Source organism: Mus caroli, unplaced genomic scaffold (genome assembly GCF_978045245.1).
Source record: "Mus caroli unplaced genomic scaffold, Mus_caroli_1 scaffold_1, whole genome shotgun sequence".
NCBI lineage: Eukaryota > Metazoa > Chordata > Mammalia > Rodentia > Muridae > Mus > Mus caroli.
The window spans coordinates 31,767,463-31,791,608 of NW_028227256.1; the positions used below are offsets into that span (position 1 = coordinate 31,767,463).

Below are 24,146 nucleotides of genomic sequence, written 5' to 3' on the forward strand. Positions count from 1 at the left end.
CCCATCAGGCCCAACTAGTCTGAGTAGTTTAATGACAGCAGCAACAACAAACAACAGCAAAGCATGCACGTGTGTGCAGCGCCCATGGATCCAGAAGAGGGTATAGGATCTCTTGGAACTGAAGTTGTAAGTGCTTGTGAGCAGGCAGCCATGGATGCTAGGAACTGAACTCTGCAACGCTGTGTGTACTCCCAACTGCTCTGCCTCCCTTCGGCCCCTAGGAGCTTTTAAAAGTTCTAAGGAATCTAGGAGCATGTTGTTCTGGGAAACATTATCTTACCACTACTTCTTTGTTCTTTCTCGGTGGTTTTTCCAAAATCACGTACGCTGGGTATTTATTTATTTTATTTATTTGTTATTTATTGATGCTGAAAGTTATATAACCTTTGTTTTTAGCAGAATTGTTTTTCCTTTTAAAATGTCTATTTAAGCAAGGCAGTGTGGCACATGACTTTAATCCTGCACTCAGGAGGTGAAAGGAGATGAATTTCTGAGTTTGAGGCCAGCCTGATTCTGGTCTATAGAGCAAGTTATAGAACAACTCTAGCTACATAAAGAAATCCTGTTTGAACCTTCCTCCAAAAAAAAATTTTTTTTTTCATTTTTGTTTAATTAGAGGCAGCACAGTCAAGAGCATGGCACTGCCCCAAAGAAGCCCTAAGTTTGGTTCCCAGCATCCACAGTGGGCAGCTCACAGCCACCTGCAACTCCCATTCCAGGGGATCTGCGGCCCTTTTCTGGCCTTCTCAGGCATCTGCATACATTTGGCAGACTACAGGCACACCTACACGGAAATAAAAATGAAGAGACCCTCTCTTGAAACCAAAAGGAATTGTCTTAAAATTTAATCATTTAAAATGTTTTTATTTATTGAGTGTGCACAGCCACATACACTGTATACACATAAACCAGATTACAGCCCCAGGGTTCAGGTTTAAATAGAAGGTTAGGAAGCATTCGTGCCTAGCCCAGCAGTTCTGGTCCAGGTCTGCAGCATTGGCTCATCTTTGGTAGAACACCATCCAGCCCCAGTGGAATCTCTCTGGGAGACATGCCTCCCCTGTGGCAGAATCAGGTTTCAACTTTTTCCTGCCGGCATGAGACTCCCCGAAAAATTCCATTTCTCCAGAGACCATTGTTCTCAAAGTGTTGTGATCGGGAGTGGAGTTCAGGACTGGGTTGCATTGTTTTCTCTGGGGTGGAGGGCCTGGGCTGTGCCCCATGCTGCTTTTGGCCTGATAGAAACCTGGAAACAGTGGTTGTGTGTAGAGGGGCACTGCCCAGGAGACCAGAAGACAAAACGGCTGTTTACTTCCTTATTCTGCCCTGGGTCACATGGCCTCACACCCCAACTCCACTGCCTCCGGAGATACGCCCTGCAGCTGGCCAACTGTCCTCTGACCTGGGTGGAGAGCTGTGAGGTGTCATGGGGTGTACCCAATGACAGGGCTTCTTCTGACCTTCCTGTAGACACTGTGTAAGTGAGAGCCTGCCTGACAAGCCCTGGCACAGTCCTCAGCTTGTGAACGCAAGGGTCAGATTCCCAGGGCTGTTACCTTAGCAGCTCACGTTCAAGCTGCCTACAATCCTGCTCCTAGCTTTTCCAGTCCCAGGACTCCCGAGCCCTCCATCAGAAGTCAGGCCGAAGTCTGGTCCTTTTGGTTGTAAGCCTAGCCTTTTGTCCTAGCATGCATACCTAACATCATAAGTAGTAAATCCAACATGCATCCCCATCAACACGCTTCTTTCATGAGAGAGTCCTATAGGCAAGTCTGTGGGCCTATGGGCAAGTCTGTGGGCCTATATGGGCAAGTCTGTGGGCTTATGAGCAAGTCATTGTCTTGCTTATGATTGTTATGGAGGGCCCGGCTCCTGGGATATGTAAGAAAGCAGGCAGCTCAAGGAAGAGAAGCAAGCCAGTAAGTAGCATTCTTCTGTGCCTTCTGCTTCAGTTCTTACCTCCAGGTTCCTGCCTTGGCTTCCTTCAAGGGACTGTGACCCTGCATGTGTAAGCTAAACAAGCCATTTCCTCACCAAATTACTTTTGGTCAGTATGTTTATCACAGTAGCAGGAAACAAACTAAGATGCATTTCTAGCAGTGCCGCAGTCTAAACTTTAATGCTTAAGCACCGTCCAGCCTTCACTGGTAGGACTGTTTCTTCTCCTTTTCCTTTTCCTTTTCCTTTTCCTTTTCCTTTTCCTTTTCCTTTTCCTTTTCCTTTCCTTTCCTTTTCTTTTCCAAAAGATTTATTTATTTATTTATTTGTTTTTTTTCAAGACAGGGTTTCTCTGTGTAGCCCTGGCTGTCCTGGAACTCACTCTGTAGACCAGGCTGGCCTTGAACTCAGAAATCCGCCTGCCTCTGCCTCCTAAGTGCTGGTATTAAAGGCGTGCGCCACCACTGCCCGGTTTATTTATTTAATATGTGTGAGTACACTGTAGCTGTGTTCAGACACACCAGAAGAGGGCATCAGATCCCATTACAGATGGTTGTAAGCTATCATGTGGTTGTTGGGAATTGAACTCAGGACCTCTGAAAGAAGAGTCAGTGCTCTTAAACTGCTGAGCCATCTCTCCAGTCCCATTCTAGTGAGTGTGTATATGTGTTTACATACATGTGTATGGAGGTCAGAGGACAGCTTGTGAGAGTTGGTTCTTCTCTTTTATCATTAAGGTCCTGGGCCTTGAACTCAGATCCTTAGGCTTGGCTGTCAGTGTTTTTGTTTAACCACTATGTCATCTGGCTGACCTTAGCTTTGTATTTTAACAGTAAGGACTCTTAGCTATAGCCATCTCACTCACAAGAAGCACCAGGTCCTTTGAGAGAGAACACTGGCATTAAAGATACATCTGGGCTCTGAGGGATATGTGAGCATTTTCTGCATTCAATTGAATGCAGAATGTTCTTGGATCAGAAGCCGCTTGAATCATTGGAGGATTATTGTGCAGGAAGGTTCTACAGTAAAGTCTTTTCCTATTTATTTTTCAACTTTGTGTGTTTATGTGTATATGTGGTGTGTATGTTGCATGTGTGGCACCTGCATGTGTGTGACATAGGGTATCTTCTTGATGTCTCTTTTGCCTTCTACATTGAGGCTGGGTCTCTTCCCTGAACCAGAGCTTGCTAGTTTGACTAGTCTAGTCAGCTTACTCTAGACCTCCTATTTCCCCCCCTCTTGCTGGGATTACTGTGGACCACCATGCCCAAATGATGCTTATATGGTTGGTAGGAATCCAAATCCTGGACCTCACGTTTACATGGCAAATCCTGCTGGACCCTCTCCCTAGCCAGGGATCCCAGTTTCTTTATTCTGTAACACCTTTGATGTATTGCATGTATCCGGCAGGTTCCTGTGTCTTTAGATGTGTAAACTCTGTCTAGCTCCTTCTTGAATCTGGAGATGACTCTGAGTGGTTCTTTAATGTGAATACATACCTAGAAGGTAGATGAAACACACATTAATCTTTGTCTCTAGTTGTGGGTCTGCATTTCACCCTGCCACTGGGCACAGCCACTAGGCACAGCCACTGGGAACAGCCACTAGGGAGGCAAAATGCAGGAAACTTGACTGCACTTATCCCAGTGCTGGCCGCTGTGGCCACCATTTGGTGCTGAGCTTCGAGGAAGCGCAGAGATACTGCTCCTGGGGTGGGAAAATACAGTCTAAGATATAGCGGACTGAAGCTGGTATTCCCTGACTCCAGGGCATCTAATCGAGGCTAAAACCACACAGAGAAGTCTGGAATGAAGTGTTAGGGGTCCATGGGCCTGCAATGAGACCAGGAGCTGGGCTGGGAGCTCCGACTTAGATCATCGGTAGCTGTGGTTGTCTGAAAGCACAGAGAGGCATTCTACGGGAGACTTATGCTGCATCTCTGTAGAAGGTGGCCTTCCCCATGCTCCCCATGCAGTGGTTGATGAAAGAGACAGTCCTTGGTTTCAAACTGTTTATTGGTTGTTCATTGTGGAACATAGATGCATACCAACTTCTCAGGGTGGGCCAGACATTAAATACCTTTTGCAGGGAGGAATGTTCAGGAAAGGAAGCTTATTGGCTAAGCCCTCAGGGCATCTAGGTACCTCATTAGCATGGAGAATTCTGGGCCCACGTGACTACAGGTCATTTCCTATGTGGGAAGTGTGGCACGTGTCCCAGGCCAGGAATCTGGTGGAGAGCAGGGAGGTGCCTGCCATCTCAGGTGCGTATCCCAGTTTCTGGGGACTCAGACCTGCTCTACTATACCAAGTTTCCTGGCAAGGTCCACTGTCCCACATCTAGTAATTAGGAAGAGGGTCAGTGCTCTGAGACTAGTTACTGATTGCATTTAGTAACTGTTGGGACCTCGATTGGGATAATGTTTCAAACTGTTAGTTGCTGGGAATGTCATTCAATGTAGTTTAACATACAAACCTCTGGGTTTGCTCAGGAGAAAGCCCTGGATTGGAGTGATGTCTTAGCTTCTTTTCTTGCTGCTGTGGACCGAATGCCTGCTGAGGGGCAGCTTAAGGGGGGAAGGGCTTACTTTGGCTTCCAGTTTGGTCGATACAACCCATTGTGACGGGAAGGCTGAGCATTGCATCTGTGGTCAAGAAGCTGATGGGTAAATGATGGTGTCCCTGTGGCCCCAGCCTGCGGGACGGTGACACCCACTTGTAGGGCGGGCTGTTCCACTTTAGGTAATCTAATCTGCAAATTCTTTCAGACATGCCTGGAGGTCTTCAGGCAGGTGATTCTAGGTTCCATCAAGCTGATTGACCATCGGGATTAACCACATCACAGATGGGTTTTGGGATTAGCCCAGTTGGTAAACACAGCTGTCTTCAGGGTCAGCTGCCTTTGAGCTCCTCCCCCATCCCATCACAAGATGGCAGCCAGTAGCGGTGGGTGGGTATGTCTCTGTTCACAGTCTCTTGGAAAAAAAAGATGGAGGCTGGTTTTCTGGATTCAGCTTGTGATTGTGTGCTACATTGAAAAAGAGAGATGAAGAGATCCAGTCACAGCCTCCAACTCCCACCAGGCTGTCTTCTCGGTCCCAACATGAAGTTTAGGTTTAAGTAGAGGACCAGACATATGTATAGCTTTCCTGATCAAGGGGTAGTCTCAGCCGGCACTGACCAGTCTCAGGGTGGTCTGATTAGCTGTCAGACCGTGGAGATTCTCTTTCCAGAGTAGTTCCCCTTCTGGCTCTACCAGGCATCAGCCTGTCCTTTCCAGAATGAGATTCCTGGGAAAATCTCAATTCCGCGTGGTGTCTTGTTTCACAGTCTGATGGCCAAAGGGAGGGACTCCAAGTCATTTTGGAATCTCTCTATCCTGCCAGGTCTTCTACACTGCAAGCCTTCCTCCTGGCTAGGCATTGGAGTTTGCCAGGCCGATGGGTAAAACTGCTAGCTCTGCATCTGAATTTTGTCTTCTGAGTTGAGAAGGAAATGACTACCTTCTTTAATTTTTTTATATCTAATTTACATTTAAATTTACAGATTGATTGATGATTGATCGTGTATGTGCACACACGTGCCCTGACATGTATGCCAAGGTCAGAGGACAACCTGAGGGAGTTGGATTTCTCTTGCCTCCCTCTGTGTCTCAGAGATCATACTCCTGACTTCAGGCTTTGCCGCAGGCCCTGTTGCCTACTGAGCCCTCTTCCTGACCCAAACTGGGTATCTTAGGAGTTTGTTCTTGTTTGTTTTATGGCTGTGTGTGTGTGTGTATGTGTGTGTATGTGAGAGAGAGAGAGAGACGTCATTGCTGCCATCTGTTAATGGTCTTCCTCATTTGTCATTAGTCTTTTGACAATCCCTTGCCCATACAGATGTCCTTTGTTTTTAAAGTTACACCTATTATTACTGTGGAGGGACACACTTGTGCTGTGGTGCACATGTTGGGGGTTAGAGGACAACTCCTGGAGTCAGTTTTCCTCCGGCGTGTGGGTGCTAGGAATTAAACTCACGTTGTCCCACTTACTGGCAGGTGCCTTTACCTGTTACTAAACCTCACTGGCCCAGGGCGGTTTTTAGTTTTTGTTTTCATTTTAGCTGTATGAGTGTTTTGTTGTGTGTGTGTATGTGTGTGTGTTTTAAGTGTACCATGTGCATGCAGTGGCTGTGGAGGAGAGAAGAGGGGGTCAGATCCCCTGAAACTGGAGTTCCAGGTGGTTTTAAACTGCCATCCAGAACAATACCTGGGGCCTCTGAGAAGCAGGAAGGATTGGGCCATCTATTTTTATGGAATTAAATCTCTCAGTGTTTTTCTTGAAGACCCAAGGTTTTTTGCCTTGAACTAGCTACTCATCTGATATCAGTGAGGAATGAGCAGACTTGTGAGTCTGTGGAACATATCAGCGTTGGGCCGAGGCAGCTGCACTCCGGGTCTTTAGGACACTTGGGTGTGTCGTGGGAAGGCTCAAGTCCGTAGCAGAGTCAAGTGTTAGCCTTTCTGGAGCTGCCCTGAGCCTGCTGGGACTCAGGAGGTGGCAGGAAGGGTGGGTGGTATAGACCCATGGAGGAGGCTTTGATAAATATCAGGTAGTGGGCTGGTGAGATGGCTCAGTGGGTAAGAGCACCCAACTGCTCTCCTGAAGGTCTAGAGTTCAAATCCCAGCAACCACATGGTGGCTCACAACCATCCGTAACGAGATCTGGCACCCTCTTCTGGAGTGTCTGAAGACAGCTATAGTGTACTTACATATAATCAATAAATAAATCTTAAAAAAAAATGTCAGGTAGTGTGAGGTCACACGACTTTGGGTTGTTCCTCAGCTCACTCAGGAGAGGGGAGAGGGGAGAAGGGGAGAAGGGGAGAGTGGGGAGGGAAGAGGGGAGAGGGGAGGGGTTGAAAAGAGCCTGATGAACCGTTCTTTTCCTGACTCTTGATCCTGACCCTGTCTGCTCTCCTGCAGCTGGAGAGATGGCGTTCGTGAAGAGTGGATGGTTACTTCGACAGAGTGAGTAGAGACATCTGAGAACCCTAAAACAGATCATGTCTGCCAACAGTCATGTCTGGTTACTGCTGTTGCCGTGGATCTCCTCTGGGAATCTTTAGGGCTCTGTGACGGTCCTTGAGAAACCATGGAGCTGATAGGAACCAGGAAGCAGGGAGGGCTCTGCCCCGTGCGTCCCCCCGTGCTTTTTTACTAACGGTTGACTTGAGGTGGCTGGGTCTGAGCACGCTTGGCTTCCTGGTCTCTGGCCTCTGTGTGTAGGAAATGGCATGTCCTATCTGGAGCCTGAGAAGGGTCAGTGGGGAGCCCTGCCTTGGTGGGTGCACGAGTTTAGCAAACCTTTGTCTCCAAGGTTGAAAGAGGAAACTTGTTGCGGCCCGCCCGCGGTCCACAACACGAACGGTTCACTGAGAATGGCAGTTCCCTGCAAAGAGAGGTAACTAGATAGGGCGGAAGAAACAATGGAGTCAAGACAAAACTCTGATCAAGACTCAATTTAATATTTCCAGACACTCAGTTTATAAAGGAAGGGGGAGGGAACCCAATTTCCCGCCAAGTAACTCAGGGTCCAGTAGCAGGACGAACACGTGTGTGCCTTCAGGCAGCAAGGTCAGGTTCCAGCAGTGGGCGTGGCAGGACGAATGAGCCGGTAGCTCCACCCTAGAGCAGGCAGGTTCCAGGCTGGGGGGAAGGGAGACCACATTTCCCCCCATTAGATAACAAAACAATAATAAAAAAAAAAAGGGGTGGCCTGTGGCAGAAAAATTATCTATGTTCAATAGTTCTGCCTGAGTTCCTAGGGCTAAAGAAAAAACCTATTTCCGTGGGATTCCCTAACTTTTCTAATGGTAAACTGTATCTGGCTGAGACTGTCTTAAAAGCACTGACTGACTAGCAGCCTACTGGGCTGTAGGCTCTGACTTTATAATGCTAATTAATGCTGAATAAGTAGCTACCTGTTTGCCTTTTAAGTAGGGCGTTGGAACCCTGGCTGAGTTTAGCTAAACAATTTTAGAATAACACTGAACTGATAATTATCCACAATTTTGGGTGACAGGCAGGGGAAACAGTGAGAAGCGATTAAGACTGGCTGGCTCCTAGTACAAGGCCAATTGGCTTTTTTATTTTTTGGGTGGGAGGCAGTGAAGGGCCTGCTCTTACAACAGCAAGGTCTCCAATCTCTCTCCCCCCTATTAATTAAGTTTAAATAGGCAATGCTTAACAGAGGTGATCAAATGATTTTCTCATCCGTAGATGAGTGGGCCTTTAACCTTGACTTGGGTGGACATTAACCTGATTCCTCCCGTGAGTATTGTAACAACTCACATCTGTGGCTCTTGGTATCTTTTGGGGAGGGGAGGCAGAGCCGTAAGTATTTTGGTTTTTAGCTGGAGTCAGATACCAACCTCTTTCAAATCAGGTGTGTCGCACAGGGAACTCAGAAACGGTCAAACTGGACCTTCCCTCCGCAGTAATCTCCTGCGCCAAGCGGTACCCATACCGTATTCATATGATTATGAATCAGTATCGCAATTCTGAGTTATTGCGAGGTCTCTATGTGAGACTTGTCAACCTCAGATTTAGCAAGGCCTAGACAAGAATTATGTCATTATTAACACCATTAATTTTGGTTAAAATAGGAGCTGAAAGTCTTTCCTCCTCATCTCTGTTATTCCCAGTAGCCTGAGGAACTAAGGACACCTTGCAGTAACAGCAAGGGTGAAAAGCCAGAGGCCAGTTAAGGGACTAAGCCTATATCTATCAAAATAAGAACTAATCTTTGTAAATATATATGAAATTTCTACTTCCCTAGCTCTCCTGGTAAATCTAAATCTTATCTTAGACTGAAAAGCCACATGCTGGGATGTCCCTGGAAGGGAGATTAGCAGAACCACCTGTTTGCTCTTAGGGGCGGGGCGGAGAACCGGAGAATGTAGATTGACCTGCTTGAGAGAAGGAAGAATACTAAACAATTAGAGTGTAGTAATGTAAATTTTCTGTTTGGAGAAGTCAAGGTACTTTATTTGGATGCAAATTGTAAAGCTAAAGTTAATCTCCGGCCTCTTGTAGGGGAATTGGCTCAGAGGAAACAGTGTTTTTTGAGAGCTTCCACTCCCAGCTCAAGAGGAATTTTAGTCTGAAGAATGATACTTACGAGGAGAGACAGAATCTGTGTTTACCTGACGAATTAATCTCTCTGGTAGCCACCGTGCTTCATCTTCATCTCGTGAAAAAACACAAACCGAGCCTCTTCCCCAAATTAGGACTGGATCTGGACCCTTCCATTTATTAGTCAGGGCGTCCTTCCATTTTACCAATGCATAAGAATTAGAAGTAACTGGGTGCCAGTGGCGTTCCGCTGCAGACTGACCTTTAATGTCAGTTTGCAAAAAGTTTAGGACAAATAAGGTAAAGGCAAGATGAGCCTTTGGTGACCTTGGGGGATATGCTCTGAATTAACTTTGCTAGGTAATTTAGAATATAGGAATCTCTAATAATTGAACTGAATATTAGACCAGTCTAAGATTGAGTTAGAATGGCTGGTCACACTGAAGAAGAGTGAAAAATCATTATGACTCTATTAAATGACTAATTTTACTAAGTCTGAATATACAGTCTCTGATGTACTATTGCCATAAAGTTAAAAGGCTAGAAGCTAGTCTAAACTGGAAAAATGACAAGTAAGGATGGATCTAAAACATGAATTTAATCCTTTAGTCCTTTTAATCAGGACACTGAGTTAACTTACCTGTCAGCTCAGCACACGAATTACCAATATGCTTCTGTAGAGTTCTGTGGAGAGAACCTGTTTTTCCCTTTCCTAATAAGGTAGCTGTTTTAGGATTAATCTATAAGCCAATAAGTAGATCCTTTTAAGATACTAAAAAGCATTTATTAAATTTTACATTTTAATCTCAAATTTTGAAAATAAAGGTATGTTTTAAATAGTGTGCATGGAAATGCACTAAATAGTATATATATGGGGATACAATTTCTCTCTTTTGTCTTTTAAGAGGTTAAAGTTTAAAATTTTACAATATCTAACCTTTTGAATTAATAACTTTTTGGACAAAACATTTTAAATATTTGGCTGTAAAGGGGCAGTGACTAATTGCACTTTCAATTATTTTTCTTAAGGAACGGTTGTAACTAGAAGGCTAGAAAAGTTATTAAGAGTCACACGTGCATAATTTATTTATTTATTAACTAGAAATATGTATAAGCAATTGTAAATTTGAGAATTAATAGTATTTGAGGGACGAACAATTTTAAGTAATTATGAGCTCAGAGATATAGCATTGACTATTAATATATAAATTAAGGTTTGATTGTTCAGCATTTTAAAACACCATCTACAGCACACAACCAGATTATTTGTGCTGGAATAGGGGCAACTGTGTGTCTTAAGACTTTGCCCCACAGCAGCTAGTTGGGCCCACGTGGCCAACGATCGGCTGGGAGGATGAGAAAAATGACTTTACAATAATGTTTTTTCTGGCCAAAGAATTGTCTTGGGCACAACTAATTTTTAATTACCAATTAACAACAATTATAAAAGCTTTCTTTATTTTTTGTAAAACCCCTTGCAGCAAACCAAAACACCAAATAACAAAAGGATACTGTCTCTGAATCTTTTGGGTGAGAGCAAGGATTTAAGGTAAACTTCCCTTGAGAAGCATTAGTTAATAAAATACTTTCCACTTAGGAAACAATATATACTGAAAGATTAAAACTTTTGGCTTCTCGTAAAGAAGCAGAAACAATAAACATTTTTCTTACATAATGTAAAGCTATATTAGCCATACATAGAGGCAAAATTTTCTAGTGATTACCAGTTTACTAGAAGCAAAAATCTTTGAATTTAAGCATTATTTTAAACATCTGAATAGATCTGTAACACTGTTAAAAAGAAATTTTCTTGAACACAGGGAAAAACTTTTTTAGGCATTGTTTGCAAAACAAAAGAAAAGGCCACAAGCCGCTCTGGGGCTGCCCAGAGCCCTGTATTGACTCAAAGGTAAAATACTTTTTAATCTGAGCATTAATCTTAAATTTGCAATCAAACTGCAAGCTGCAGTCAATGGAACAATGGCAGTTTTAACCATAATTTTTAAGTTTTTGTGCAAGGTTAGGATAATATCTACAACTTTGGGAAAGCAAAACCTACGTTTAAAACAATTTATCACTGTTAAAATCAATATTAGAAGCATTACTATCATATTACGAAGTTTGGATATCAATTAATACCTATGAATACCTATTAAAGCAAGCTTTAACGCTTTAATAAAGAGGCATTGCTTTATATCTTATCTTAAATTTTACTATTTAGGATAGGAACCACATTTATCATTATCTAAACTAGAAATATCTTAAGAGACTCAGCCTCTGAAGCTTAATCTCAAACTTTAACTCGCTTCAGGGCCTCACCAACTTTCTCTCAGGTTCCACAATCTATCGTTTCTTCTTCTTTGAACCATGGACAACAGCTATCTATCTTATCTAAAAAATTTCTTACTAATTGTACTTCAAGCCTTACTCCTTTTTCCTTAAGCAACTCCTGAAAACTAAACACAATCGCCTGATCCATGATTTTGAACCCTTCTTTCTTCCACCTAAGCAGTTTTCTAAAAAAACTGCGGCACACCGCCTGTCTCCGTATCTAGTTCCGATTTACGAACTGCTGACCCCAAGTAGAACCAGTGTTGGGTCAGCACTGCTTCAAACTTGTTCGTATCCTACCGCATCCCCAGCAACATTTTACAAAACTGAAATTTTTTAGGCTAGCGCTAGCATGTGTACCTGTCCGTTGCTCCGATGCTCCTCCGATACGAAGATTCTTTCCTTCCTTGTGGAGCTCCACACAGCAGTCGTTTCTCTTAGCATCTCTCTGCCATTCTTCAGGTCCCAGTTCTGGCGCCAACTGTTGCGGCCCGCCCGCGGTCCACAACACGAACGGTTCACTGAGAATGGCAGTTCCCTGCAAAGAGAGGTAACTAGATAGGGCGGAAGAAACAATGGAGTCAAGACAAAACTCTGATCAAGACTCAATTTAATATTTCCAGACACTCAGTTTATAAAGGAAGGGGGAGGGAACCCAATTTCCCGCCAAGTAACTCAGGGTCCAGTAGCAGGACGAACACGTGTGTGCCTTCAGGCAGCAAGGTCAGGTTCCAGCAGTGGGCGTGGCAGGACGAATGAGCCGGTAGCTCCACCCTAGAGCAGGCAGGTTCCAGGCTGGGGGGAAGGGAGACCACAGAAACTCAGTTCTTGAGCATGACTCCTGGACATGGCTACCGTGAACCAGCTGTTCGTTTCCTAGGCTGCCACTGGAATAAGGAGCTGGTGAGCAGGGAGAGCCAGCTACTTCTTCCCCTCTGGGAGCTGTGCTGTGCTGTGCTCCCTAGGTCTGTGGGTAGTCTTAGCCTAGAGTGATAATAATGGCCTTACCTGGTGTCTCGGAGGGTAGTCCCAGACTCCAGGGCCACCTTCTCTTGAGTTTTGTGCCCCCATCCTCCTGTGGATAGGGGTGATGAGGCACCTTGCTCAGACCCAAGGACAAGTCCCTTGCCAGTCCTTTGGCTGGCTTCTGGTTTCTTCTCCTCAGGCACTGTCATGGTCTTGGAAAGTGAATTTTATTTTTTGAAGTTATTATTTGTCAGTATTGTTTTCCTGTATGTTTTCCCATCTGTGATGGAGTGTTGCAAGGCCCGATCTTGTGTGGGCCTTGTGCGGGTGTCCACAGCTGGGGAGCTCCGAGTACAGTGGCAAGATTGTATCCAGATGGCAGGACTCTTCTCCACCCTTTGGCTTTCATATGTATTCCCCTCTCTCTTCCTCTGTGCTCCCTTGGAGGGGTACAGTTTCCCATAGCAGCCTTCCTGTGCCTGCACAGTTAAAGTGGGAGTGGCCAGGCCCTGACTGTTTATACTGCCAGCTCGGTGGATTCCTTCTATTGATTCTGTGCTGGTAGATGGTTTCTTCTGTGCCTACTGCGCACAGGCAACAGCCTTTGTCACTGTAACCCAAAGCCAACTCTCTCTGTGTGCCCCCCAGGCACCATTCTGAAACGCTGGAAGAAGAATTGGTTCGACCTGTGGTCAGACGGTCACCTGATCTACTACGATGATCAGACTCGGCAGAGCATAGAGGATAAGGTCCACATGCCCGTGGACTGCATCAATATCCGCACGGGGCATGAGTGCCGGGGTAAGCTGTGCCCAGGACCACCACCCCACCTTCCTTAATGTGTCTGCTCCCACTGTCCAACTGGACTCTGTCCAGACAGGGCAGCCACAGTGGGGCTTGGGCGTTCACATCCTGAACATCACGATAAATAGATCTTGCGCCCTTCCCCACACTGGAGTTAGGCCCCAGCTGTTTTCCGTGCAGTGATGTACAGTCTTGCTCTTCACTCCTCGGTTGTTAGGTCTAAGAATGCATAAGGAGGAAAAACCAAAACAAAAACAGACAAAAAGTCAACCCACAGATTACTCCTCCATTCTGCCTCTCTCTCCTAGACATCCAGCCTCCAGATGGGAAGCCCAGAGACTGTCTGCTGCAGATCGTTTGCCGAGACGGGAAGACCATCAGTCTCTGTGCAGAGAGCACAGACGATTGCCTGTGAGTGCTCATTTGATTATGTGTTTAATTCACAGAGTGTTTTCTACTCTAATTTCCCTTTGTTAGGAAGGGAAGAGAGTGGGAAGACAGCCTCCCTCCAGCCTGGGGCTCTGGGAGAAGCGCAACAGGGGCTTTTCTTGGATCTAGTTTCTTTCTTTCTTCTGTGTGTGTACTTGTGTGTGTACACAATGTAGATACATGCCGTGGCAAGGGTGGAGGTCAGAGACAGTGTTTGCATTGGTCCTCACCTTGCATCTTGCTTTTGAGACAGGGTCTTAATTGATTTTTTTCATTATGCTTTCCCATGACTTCCAGAGAGTGTCCTGTCTCTACTCCTCATCTCGCCACAGGAGTGCTGCATCATACACCCTAGTGCTACACGCTGAACTTTTTAAACATGAGTTCTGGAGATTCAAACTCAGGTCCTTGTGCTTTCATGGCTAATGCTTTTCCCCACTGAGCCACCTCCTGAGTCTCCTTGCTTCTGATTCCTGTCTGCTATGTCCCTGGGAGTAAGCTTTGAGGTCTCAAAAGCATATGCCAAGCCGAGAGTCTCTCTGCCTCAGGACCAAGATGGAGGGCTCAGCTACTTAACTCCCTGTGTCTGCCTGCATGCTGCCATGCTCCCTGCCACAGTGATAATAGACTAAACCTCTAAAGCAGAGAGAGAGAGAGAGAGATTGATTGATTTTCTCTGTGTAGCCCTAGTTGGCCTTGAGCTCACCATGTAGCCTTCACACTCAGCAGAGGTTCATTTATCTCTGTATCCCCATTGCTTGTAATAAAGGCATGGGCCATAATGTCTGAATAAACTTTCTTAGGACTTATTTTTTGATTTTTATTAAGATTAAAAAGTGTGTGTGTGTGTGTGTGTGTGTACACGAGTGCCATATGTAGGTGCCTTTAGAGGCCAAAGGCCAGTGTCAAAATCCCATGAACTAGGGTTACAGTTGGTGGCAATGTAACTGATGTATGTCTGTCTGGCAATCAAATTCTTATCTTCTGCAAGAACATTCTTTAATCTCTGCACCATCAGGGACTCTTAAATGGTGTATGCTGGTAGAGATATGACTTCCCTCCAGACCAATGGAGAAGCAACTGAGTGTCAGATTAATTTGCTCCTCATAAAATAGAACTGCATTGCCACTTAGCAATTTAAGCCGACACAAACTGGACACTGACTTTGCTCCCAGCGTTGTACTTACAGCTTTGAAGAGGCTGCTTAATTCTTACCGTGTCTGACTACGTGGGTATTACTCCAGGTACCAGAAATTGGGACGCAGATAGGTTAAGTAACACCTACCGGTTGTTTTCCATTTCTGAAATAAAATGACTCCCAAATTCTTTTTTATTATTATGTTCTAGTTCCCTAAGGTGGAAGGAGAAAAGGATTCCTGAAAGCTGTCCTCTGACCTCCATAGGCATGCTGTGGTATACAAAATAATGACTTCAAATCCAAATTCACACACACACACACACACACACACACACACACACACACACACGTAATAAAAGTACTGAAGGAAAAAGGAAGACTTAAGGTCTAACAATGGACAGAAAGTCTGGCTGTTTATTCTGTTAATCAGAAACATACCTGAAATAAGATGTCAGAAAGACAACACAGAATGTGTTGGAAACCCAGTGTCTGAGTCTCTTCTGATGCCACAGACTGGGTAACTAAAGTCAGAGCTGGAGCCTCGGGGCCCAGAAGTGGTCAGAAGTGCAGTCAGCTCCTCGGCAGGCCTCCCTGGGTCTGTGGGACCCTTACTCGCCTCTTCTCATCTTGCCCAGACCCAACATGTTGGACTGAGGATCTTAAAGTTTGACCCCATTTTCATTTGATTTCATGTGCAAAGACCCTGTTTCTTGGTGAGCCACACTTATCAGTGCAGAGGATCCTAAGTTCAGTGTGTCATTTGAAGGCACAAAGTTCAATCCATGGTAACAGAGACCTCTGAGGAAAGATGGGGAAACAAATCTGGATTGCCTTCTCCAGCCATCAAGTGAAGAGAAAGGGAGGGTTTGTTTATGCAGCTATCTACGCTCATGGGAGTCCTCCTGTATATACCTCCTAAATGCTGGGATTATGGCCTAGCTGTCCCTCTTTACACAGAAGCCTTTCCGGGACTACCGAGGCTTATCTGAATTTAAGAATCGTTGGAATGTTGGATTACTTCAGAGTACCCTGTTTTTCATTTTTTTCCAGGGCATGGAAGTTTACACTGCAGGATTCCAGAACAAACACAGTAAGCTGCCCATGGGTATTCCGGCCCAGTTTGTACATCTTGGGTCTGTGTAGCAAACTGGGGAATAGGAGGCTGGAAGAGGGAAATGGAAGGGCTGGGTGGGGATGAGGGGGAGGGTCTCCTGTCTTCCTGAGCAGAACAGGGCAGGGTGCCTCTCGTTGACAGTGATCATGCTGGATATGGTAAGAGGCACCTATTGTGGTCTGATATGAAACAGCCCCCATACACTTACATGCTTAAGTGCTTAGCTCCCTGCTGTTGGAATAGTTTAGGGAAGTTACAGAACCTTTAGGTGGAGCCTCACTGGAAGGCAGGGTGTCACCAGGGGTCACTGAGGATTTGTCTTGAGCCTGACTTCACTTCTATTCAGTCCTGATCCTGGATGTAATATGACCAGCTCCCTCCTGCTACTTCTACGTTGCCTCCTCTGCCCGCTGCCATGCTTCCACCTGCTGCCACGCCTTCACCACCATGATGGACTGTGTCCCTCAAGAATTGCAAACCAGAACAAACTCTTTCTCCTCTGAGTTTCTTCCATCAGGTTATTTAGTCAGACTAGTGAGAAAGTAACTAGGACAACACCCTCCTCAGCCCGCCGTCGCAGTTCCAGTGTTACCTGGCGGTGTTCACCTTCCTCCAGGTTTCCGGCATCTTGAATTCTTCTCTTATTTGAAGTAAAAGTTCAAAGAGAACCACGGTGCCCACTTCACCCATAAGATCTCAGTCTCCAGGCATGGTGGCTTTAATCCCGGCATTTGGGAGGTAAAAGTGGATCTCTGTGAGTTCAAAGCCAGTCTGGTCTACAAAGCAAGTACAGAACAGCCAGAGCTATTACACGGAGAAACCCTGTCTTGAAAACCAGAAAAACCAACCAGCTAACCAAGCAAGCAAGCAAACAAGTAAACAAAACAAACAACCCCCCTCCCAACCAACCAACCAACCAAAAAGACCTTAGCCCTCAGCTTCAAAAGCTATGGCGACCTTGGCCTTGCCTGTATCCCTAATACTAAGAAACCATAAATCCTGTAGTATCCCTGGCAGTGCCTCCTCGTGCCCAAGACCTTTGTGGTTGACATTTTCATTCTTAGGTGGGACTCTAATTTTTCCAATATATTTACAGAAAAATATAGGAAAGTATAAGAGGCTTACAGAAGAATTTGCACAGGTGGGAAACAGAGTCAAAAGCTCAGTGGTTGCAGCTTTTGTTGGCTAGAGCTACTTTACCTCAGAGCTCAGTCCGTGCCCCCTTCTTTCACCAACAGCCCCTGCCCTGGAATTTCACATCAGTGAGCCATGCAGTTAGCAAAATCCCAGTGCAATCTGCGTGTGGATTTCTAAAAGAGTAACTTTTTTCCTTTCCACTGGGGCACACACAGGTTTTAAACTACAGAAGAGCATGCTCCTGTGCACTTGTGATTGTGACCAGATGGACTTGGTCTAAAGGCAGTTGAGCTTCGGGTACCTTCGCGGGCCAAGAGTGCCCCGCTCTGGCTTGGGGCTGAGCTGGGACTGGCTGCTGAACTCAGGGTGTTTTAGGAGGCTGGAGGCTGCCCCTGCACCAGCAGGGTCTTTGTGATCTTTTCTTTGCTGAGTGAATGTGCTGTTGGTCCTAGCTCTCTTATCTCCCACAGGCTTACGTTGGTTCAGCGATCCTGTCTGAAGAGACTGCAGTGGCCGCATCCCCGCCTCCCTACGCAGCCTATGCTACGCCAACCCCTGAGGTAGGGAGGTTTGAGCAGAGCATACAAATGAGGGAAGCTGGGGTTCTCTGCTGCTTTTCCATTTCTGTTGGTCTCTTTTCTTCTGTTTCTGGTTGTAGTTTTGATCTTAATCTTAAGTCGGTCTCAGGGAAATTAGAAATACACTCTAAGGCTTCCCTTTTTATCAGAGTATTCCTCTTTGCTTAGCTGAAACAGATCAGCTCTATGGAGCTGGTGATGTGGTCAACTGATGGAGTGTTTGCCTAGCAAGCTGGAGGTTTTGCTCCCCAGCACTGCATAAACTGGGGGATAGCTACACAAACCTGGACTCCTGATCAGTGCTTGGGATGCAGGAGCAGGGCGATTAGGAGATGCAGATCGTTCGTGGCTGCACAGGAGGCCAGCTTAATCTAGAGAGTCTATCTCAAATTAAACAAAAACCCATAGATATAATATGTATATATATGTATGTATATATATGTGTGTATATATGTATATATGTGTGTGTATATATATGTATATATGTGTGTTGTTAAAGAGATTAAACTCGAGGCTTCACATATGCTAGGCAAGTTCTTTACCGCTGAAGTATCTCACCCACTGTTTATAAATTTATTAAGGTATATATGTATATATACCTTAATAAATTATATATACATATATACATATAAATATATATATGGTATACGTGTGTATATGTGTGTGTATGTGTGTACATGTAGTGCCTGCATCTGTAGCACACAGGTAGAGGTCAGAGGGCAACTTGAGAGTTGGTTCTCTCCTTCCATTCTGTGAGTCCTGCAGATTAAACTCAGGCCAGCAGACTTGGCGGTAAGCACCTTTATCCAACGAGCCATCTGGCCAGCCCTGGATCCGTTTATCTGTGTTAACTGCAAAGCCTTGCAAGGTTTCTGACAAAGCTGCTGTAAGCCAATGCATCAGGCTTAGAGAGAAGGCGTGTTTGCTGCTCTGAGCCTCGTGGACTTCTCTGTCACTCTGCTTTTATTCTTGGCTTTCTTTATTTTATTTTTGTTTTTTGTTTTGTCAACATTTTACAGTTTTAAGCATAATAATTTAGTACACGTTCTTTGGATTTATAAGTATCCCATTATTTTCAAATGGTTGTATGTAACTGTCTGTTTTTAAAAGATACACTTTACTTTGTGTGTCTGAGTGTTTTGCCTTCAGGTATCTGTGAGCACCTCATGCATGCAGTACACCCCGAGGCCAGAAGAGGGCACCAGATGCCCTGCAACTTGAGTTAAGAGCAGTTGTGAGCCGTGTGAGTCATGTGGGTGCTGATCGCTTTCTCTCAGCTTCCCAAAATCTGGAGTTACAAGTGTGCAGCGCCACACCCTGGCTACTTCCAGAACTTGTATGCTTTGTATATTAATATATAGTATGTATTATACTGAGTTTTTCTTATATATTTTTTTTATTTTGGGTAGAGTTTTTATTTTTTTTCATTTAAGTATGTTAATTTCCTAATTATTAACTGAAATATTTTTATAATAATTACTTGAAAATCCTTTCTAGAGGGCCAGGTGTGATGGTGCACACCTTTAATCCCAGCAGTCAGGAGGCAGAATCAGGCAGCTCACCATGAGTTCGAGGCCAGCCTGGTCTATAGTTCGAGTTCCAGAACATCCAGGAGTATACAGAGAAACCCTGTCTCGAAAAACTTCTTTCCCGAGCTGAGTGTGGTGGTGCACACCTTTAGACTCAGTTCTCAGAAGGCAGAAGCATGTGGATTTTTGTGAGTTTGAGGTCAGCCTTGCCTACATAGAAAGTTCTAAACAACTAGTAGACTGTGGCAGGAAAAAAAAAAAATCTTTTCCATAAGAGACACTATCTCAAGGGAATAAGGTGTGGGGAGAGAGGGAGTGAGAGATTAGGCGAGCACACCCAGTGTCCTCTTCTGGCCTCTGAATGCATGCACGGGCATGTTTACCTTCTATACATGTACATTTGCTCCCGCACCATACATTGCACAAAAAAACCATATATACACCAGAGCCCAATATACAAGTCCTTTCTAGATAATTCTAGCATCTTTCACCCTAGGTGCTGGGTTGGAACCTAGTCTTTCTTGCATGCCTAGCAAGCTCCACCCAATGAGCTGCACTCCAGCCCTCATCTGACATCTCTACAGTCTCAGTGTGGGCCTTCTTCTGTGTCATTTTGTTTGAGATCTTAGCTATTTGTGCTAAAAGTGATTATTGGTCAAAACCCTGACATTTTAAACACGGAGAGACTCGGATCTTGCCAGGTGGAGTCCAGATTCTCAGCCCACAGCAGGGGCCGGGTTCCAGCTCAGGAGTTTAGATTTTCTCTGAGTCTTCTTAGAGCACTTTGTTGGGAAGAGAGGACTGCCCATTACTGCTCGACTTCTCCACTGACAGGTGCATGGTGTCCGGCCAGCTGGTCCACTCCCCACGAGGCCTTTAGTGGTTCTTATGGGGTGGGAAGGGCAGATTGCCTCTGCTCGGCAGTGGTGGACTCTGTGGTCTGCTGCATGGTAGAGTGAGTGCCTTGTTATCTGGTCTACACCAGATGCTCCGTGTGCATCCTTTTCTGGCTGTACTCGAGGGGACCAGGGGAGGCTTGCTGTAGCTATTGTAGCTGTAGTTGAGGCTATTGTAGCACATGCTGGTTAGGGCTTCCACCTCTGACCTTTGGGGATAGGAATAGGGTGTTCCTGCAGTGGGCTCTTAGTGTTTGCGTAGAGTAGAGGAGTTATTGGCTCTTTGAGCAGAGAGAGCAAACTTTCCCTGGCCCCTCCCCCTTTTCCATCTGTACTCATTGGGATTTCTGAGTTACCAGTGTCTCCACTAACCAATTTAGGATACACCATTGCACACCTGTGGAGGTCAGGGGCCACCCATTTATGTATGCATATATGTATATATGCATGTATACATGTATGTATATATGTATGCATGTATGTATCATCACATCATTTCTCATCTCCCCTTCCCTCCCCCAGCACCTCCCATGTGTGTCACTCCTCTCCCCCCCCACGCACCCCTGCTCACTTAAGTATGTTCATTTCATTATTGCTAACAAAGGACAGTTTTTAGGACTCAACTCATCCCTTCTACAATGTGAGTTTCAGTTGACACAGTATGTCATCAGGCCATGTGACAAGTGCCTTTACCCACTCAGCCAACTCACCAGCCCCTCCCTCAAAATTGTGTTTCTCATGGGACTTTGTCTCCTTCCAGGTCTATGGCTATGGTCCATACAGCGGCGCATACCCCGCAGGAACTCAAGTTGTCTATGCCGCCAACGGGCAGGCATATGCAGTGCCATACCAGTACCCATATGCAGGTAATACACCCTGGCTGCCACTCCCGGTCTCTGCGTACAGTGGGGCGAGGAGGAGGAGGCTTCCTTTTCAGTTGGAAGTTAAATGAGCTGCACGTTCTCACTGGAGACCCCAAATCACTTTGCCACTCTGAGTTTTGTGTATTTTTCTTCAAATAGTCTTTTGGATTTTCACATATCTTTACAGTGCTAGAGTGATTTTTATTTAAAAACTATTACATTTTTATTGATTTTTGTGTGCACTTGTTACATATATGTGTGTGGGTACATGTGTGTCACAGCCCATGAGGGAACGCCAGAGGACAATTCAAGGGAATCAGTTGTCTCCTAACACTGTGTGGGTCCTAGAGTTTGACCTTAGGTTGTCAGATTGGCCCCACTAAATTATCTCTCCAGCCCAGTCTTTGATTATTTAAAGGTTTTAGTTATCTTAATTTAAAATGTAACCAAATATACCTTAGTTGCTTACATTTCCCGTATGTCACTCAATTTAAACATTTTAAAAAGATTTATTTTTCCCTGTGTGTACCTGTCTGTAGGTGTGTGCACATAAGTGCGTGTGCCGGTCGGGGCCAGAATAGGGCATTTGGTGCCTGGACCTGGAGTTATACATGGTTGTGAGTTGACTTGAGGGTGCTGGGAACTGAAGCAGGGCTCTCTGTTAGAGCAGCAGGGGATCTCACTGCTGAGCCGTCACTCCAGTCCCCCTGCCAGTCAGTCTGAAACACTAGCAGCTCATGATAAGGAAGGAATAGTGTAATGAAACCACACAACTTATAAGGCATTCTGGTGGCACAGGAGCTGGGGAGATGGTTCTGCAGGTGACGTGCTTGCCGTGTGAGCGTGCGCACCGGAGGTTACACATGCGCACTGAGATGGGGATCCAGCGCCATGTAAAAGCCAGGCATGGCAATGTGCACCTGTGTCCCAGCACTGGGGATGTGAAGACAAGAGGTTCCCTGGGGCTCAGTGGCAAAGGGTGTGTCTGCCACACATGGCCCCTCAAATTCTTTCTACAGCTCCCGAAATAATTAGTTGTTGTTTAATGAGACATAGTTATACTTAAAAAGTTATTTGTTATATGAAATTCAAACCAATGGTGTGTCTTTATTCTTATTTACTAAACATGACAATTTTATTTAAATGCTTTATTTTTTTTAAGATTTATTTATCATATATGAGTATACTGTCACTGTCTTCAGACACACCAGAAGAGGGCATCAGATCCCATTATAGATGGTTGTGAGCTACCATGTGGTTGCTGGGAATTGAACTCAGGACCTCTGGAAGAGCAGTCAGTGCTCTTAACTGCTGAGCCATGTCTCCAGCCCTAAACTTGACAATTTTAGACTAGCAAGAAAGTTTAAAACCTAGTGAGATATGATTTTTACTGCTGTTGGTATATGGGATTCTGAGGTAGGACCAAGGTCCATGGGAAACCTGCTAGGGACCTTAAAGAATCCTTGACCGGGCATTGCAGAAAATAAAAGGCCCACATTGAAGTCTTTGGAACATTCACTTAGCTCTGTGCATGTGAACAACAAATACAAAGAGTAAGGAATATAAAGTCTGAGGGTGAAGTTTAGTGCTTGGTGTATGTGAGGCTCTGCATTCAGTCCTCAGCATTAAAAAAACAAACAAGAACAAAAGCAGTGAGCCAAATGGAAGGATAGAAACAGCCACGTAAGGTATTAAAATGGCTTTTGGACATTTACATATCTTTATGTAGCTAAAGTCCTTTTGATTTAATAGCACTGCATTTGTATTTATTTCCTGTGCATGTGTTGTGTATGCGTGTGTGGGCGCATGTGTGCCACAGCTCATGTGGGGACGTCAGAGGACAACCTGAAGGACAGCCCGCTGTTAAGGTTCTGTTGGGCCTGTGCTTCAGAGTCCTGTGCAAAGCGAGTGTTCTCAGCTAGGGGTTGGTCTGCTTTATTTCTTCAGAATTGAATCGAGTCCTGAGGCTCTGGCTCAGGTGGGAGAACCCCATGTAGCCTGAACAAACCCGCAGCATGGCATAAAACCCAAGTGGTACAGTCAAGAGGATCAGAAGTTCAAGGTTTTCTTCAGCTGAGGCTGGCTTGACACATGTCTCAGAATAAACAACAAAAGGAAGAAGAAGGAAAAGAAAGTCTACTCTATGAATACTTTATAGTTGTTTGCTTTGAGACAGGGTCTTCCTGTGCATCCCAGATTGGTTCTCAGCTTGAGTTCCTCCTCCCAACCCCCTAAGTGCAGGGATTGTTTGTGTGAGCTGCTGTGCTGGGCTGTGTAGTAGTGAATGCTTGAACCTTACAAGCTGAAGTACAGTATCTTGTTGGTTACCGCTGAAGCACTGGGTGAACAGAAACCAGGCTGTTTTCTTAGTATTATAACTACACTTGTGCAGTGCAAGCTCAAGTCAGCTACTCCTGTCTGCACAGCCTTTCTAATCGAAAGTGGGTCGTTCTGTTCCAATAAGTGCTTTGAACTTATGCTCTTTTTTTTTTTTTTTTTTTTTTTTGGTTTTTCGAGACAGGGTTTCTCTGTATAGCTCTGGCTGTCCTGGAACTCACTTTGTAGACCAGGCTGGCCTCGAACTCAGAAATCCGCCTGCCTCTGCCTCCCGAGTGCTGGGATTAAAGGCGTGCGCCACCACGCCCGGCTTGAATTTATGCTCTTATCTCTTGGTTCTCTTATTGTCTGGGAACTGGAAACGATCTAGAAACTTTGTATCGAAGTATGTGTAGTCACCTTGTGTTCTTTGCTTCTTCAAATAGAAATGCATTAGTCTCTCTATACACAGTTGCGGAGGTTTGAATTCGATATCCCCAGTATGTATTCTTAGGCCTTTGACTACTTGGTCCCTAGGTGGTAGCACTGTTTGGGGAGGTTTAGGGGGTGTGGCCTTGCTGGAGGAGGTGCATTACTCAGGGCAAGCTTTGAGGTTTCAAAAGCTTTGGACCATTTCCTGATAGCTCTCTGTTTCCTGCTTATGGTTGGGCATGTGAGCTCTCGGCTGATCAGCTGCCATGCCTGGCGCTTGCTGCCTTGGTTCCTTCTTGTGGTGATAATGGGCTCTGAACCCTCTGGAACTGTAAGCCCAAATTAACTCCTTTCCATAAGTTGTCTTGGCCATGGTGTTTTTTGTTTTTTGTTTTTTATCACAGCAATAGAATGGTAACTAAGGCAGGGAGTGGGCTGTTGCGGTGACAGACCTGACTATATGTTTTGTTTTTGTTTGTTTGGTTTTTGGAAGACTTTGAAACTTTGACCTAGACATGTGGTTGGATGTTATAAACAGAGCTTAATGGGCCATCCCAG

At 45.2% G+C, this 24,146-nt stretch overlaps 1 protein-coding gene across 3 annotated transcripts in view; it reads left to right on the top strand.

Moving 5' to 3' along the window:
- Plekhb2 (pleckstrin homology domain containing B2) overlaps positions 1–24,146 on the top strand; it is a 39,172-nt gene that overhangs the window by 7,969 nt on the left and 7,057 nt on the right. For all 3 annotated transcript variants that reach the window (XM_021168376.3, XM_029478084.2, XM_085836300.1), the window contains 6 exons: positions 6,905–6,949; positions 13,001–13,153; positions 13,465–13,567; positions 15,774–15,813; positions 17,445–17,534; positions 20,738–20,843. In XM_021168376.3, the coding sequence (XP_021024035.1) occupies positions 6,913–6,949; positions 13,001–13,153; positions 13,465–13,567; positions 15,774–15,813; positions 17,445–17,534; positions 20,738–20,843 (529 nt within the window). In that variant the 5' untranslated portion in view covers positions 6,905–6,912. The remainder of the gene's footprint in view (positions 1–6,904; positions 6,950–13,000; positions 13,154–13,464; positions 13,568–15,773; positions 15,814–17,444; positions 17,535–20,737; positions 20,844–24,146) is intronic.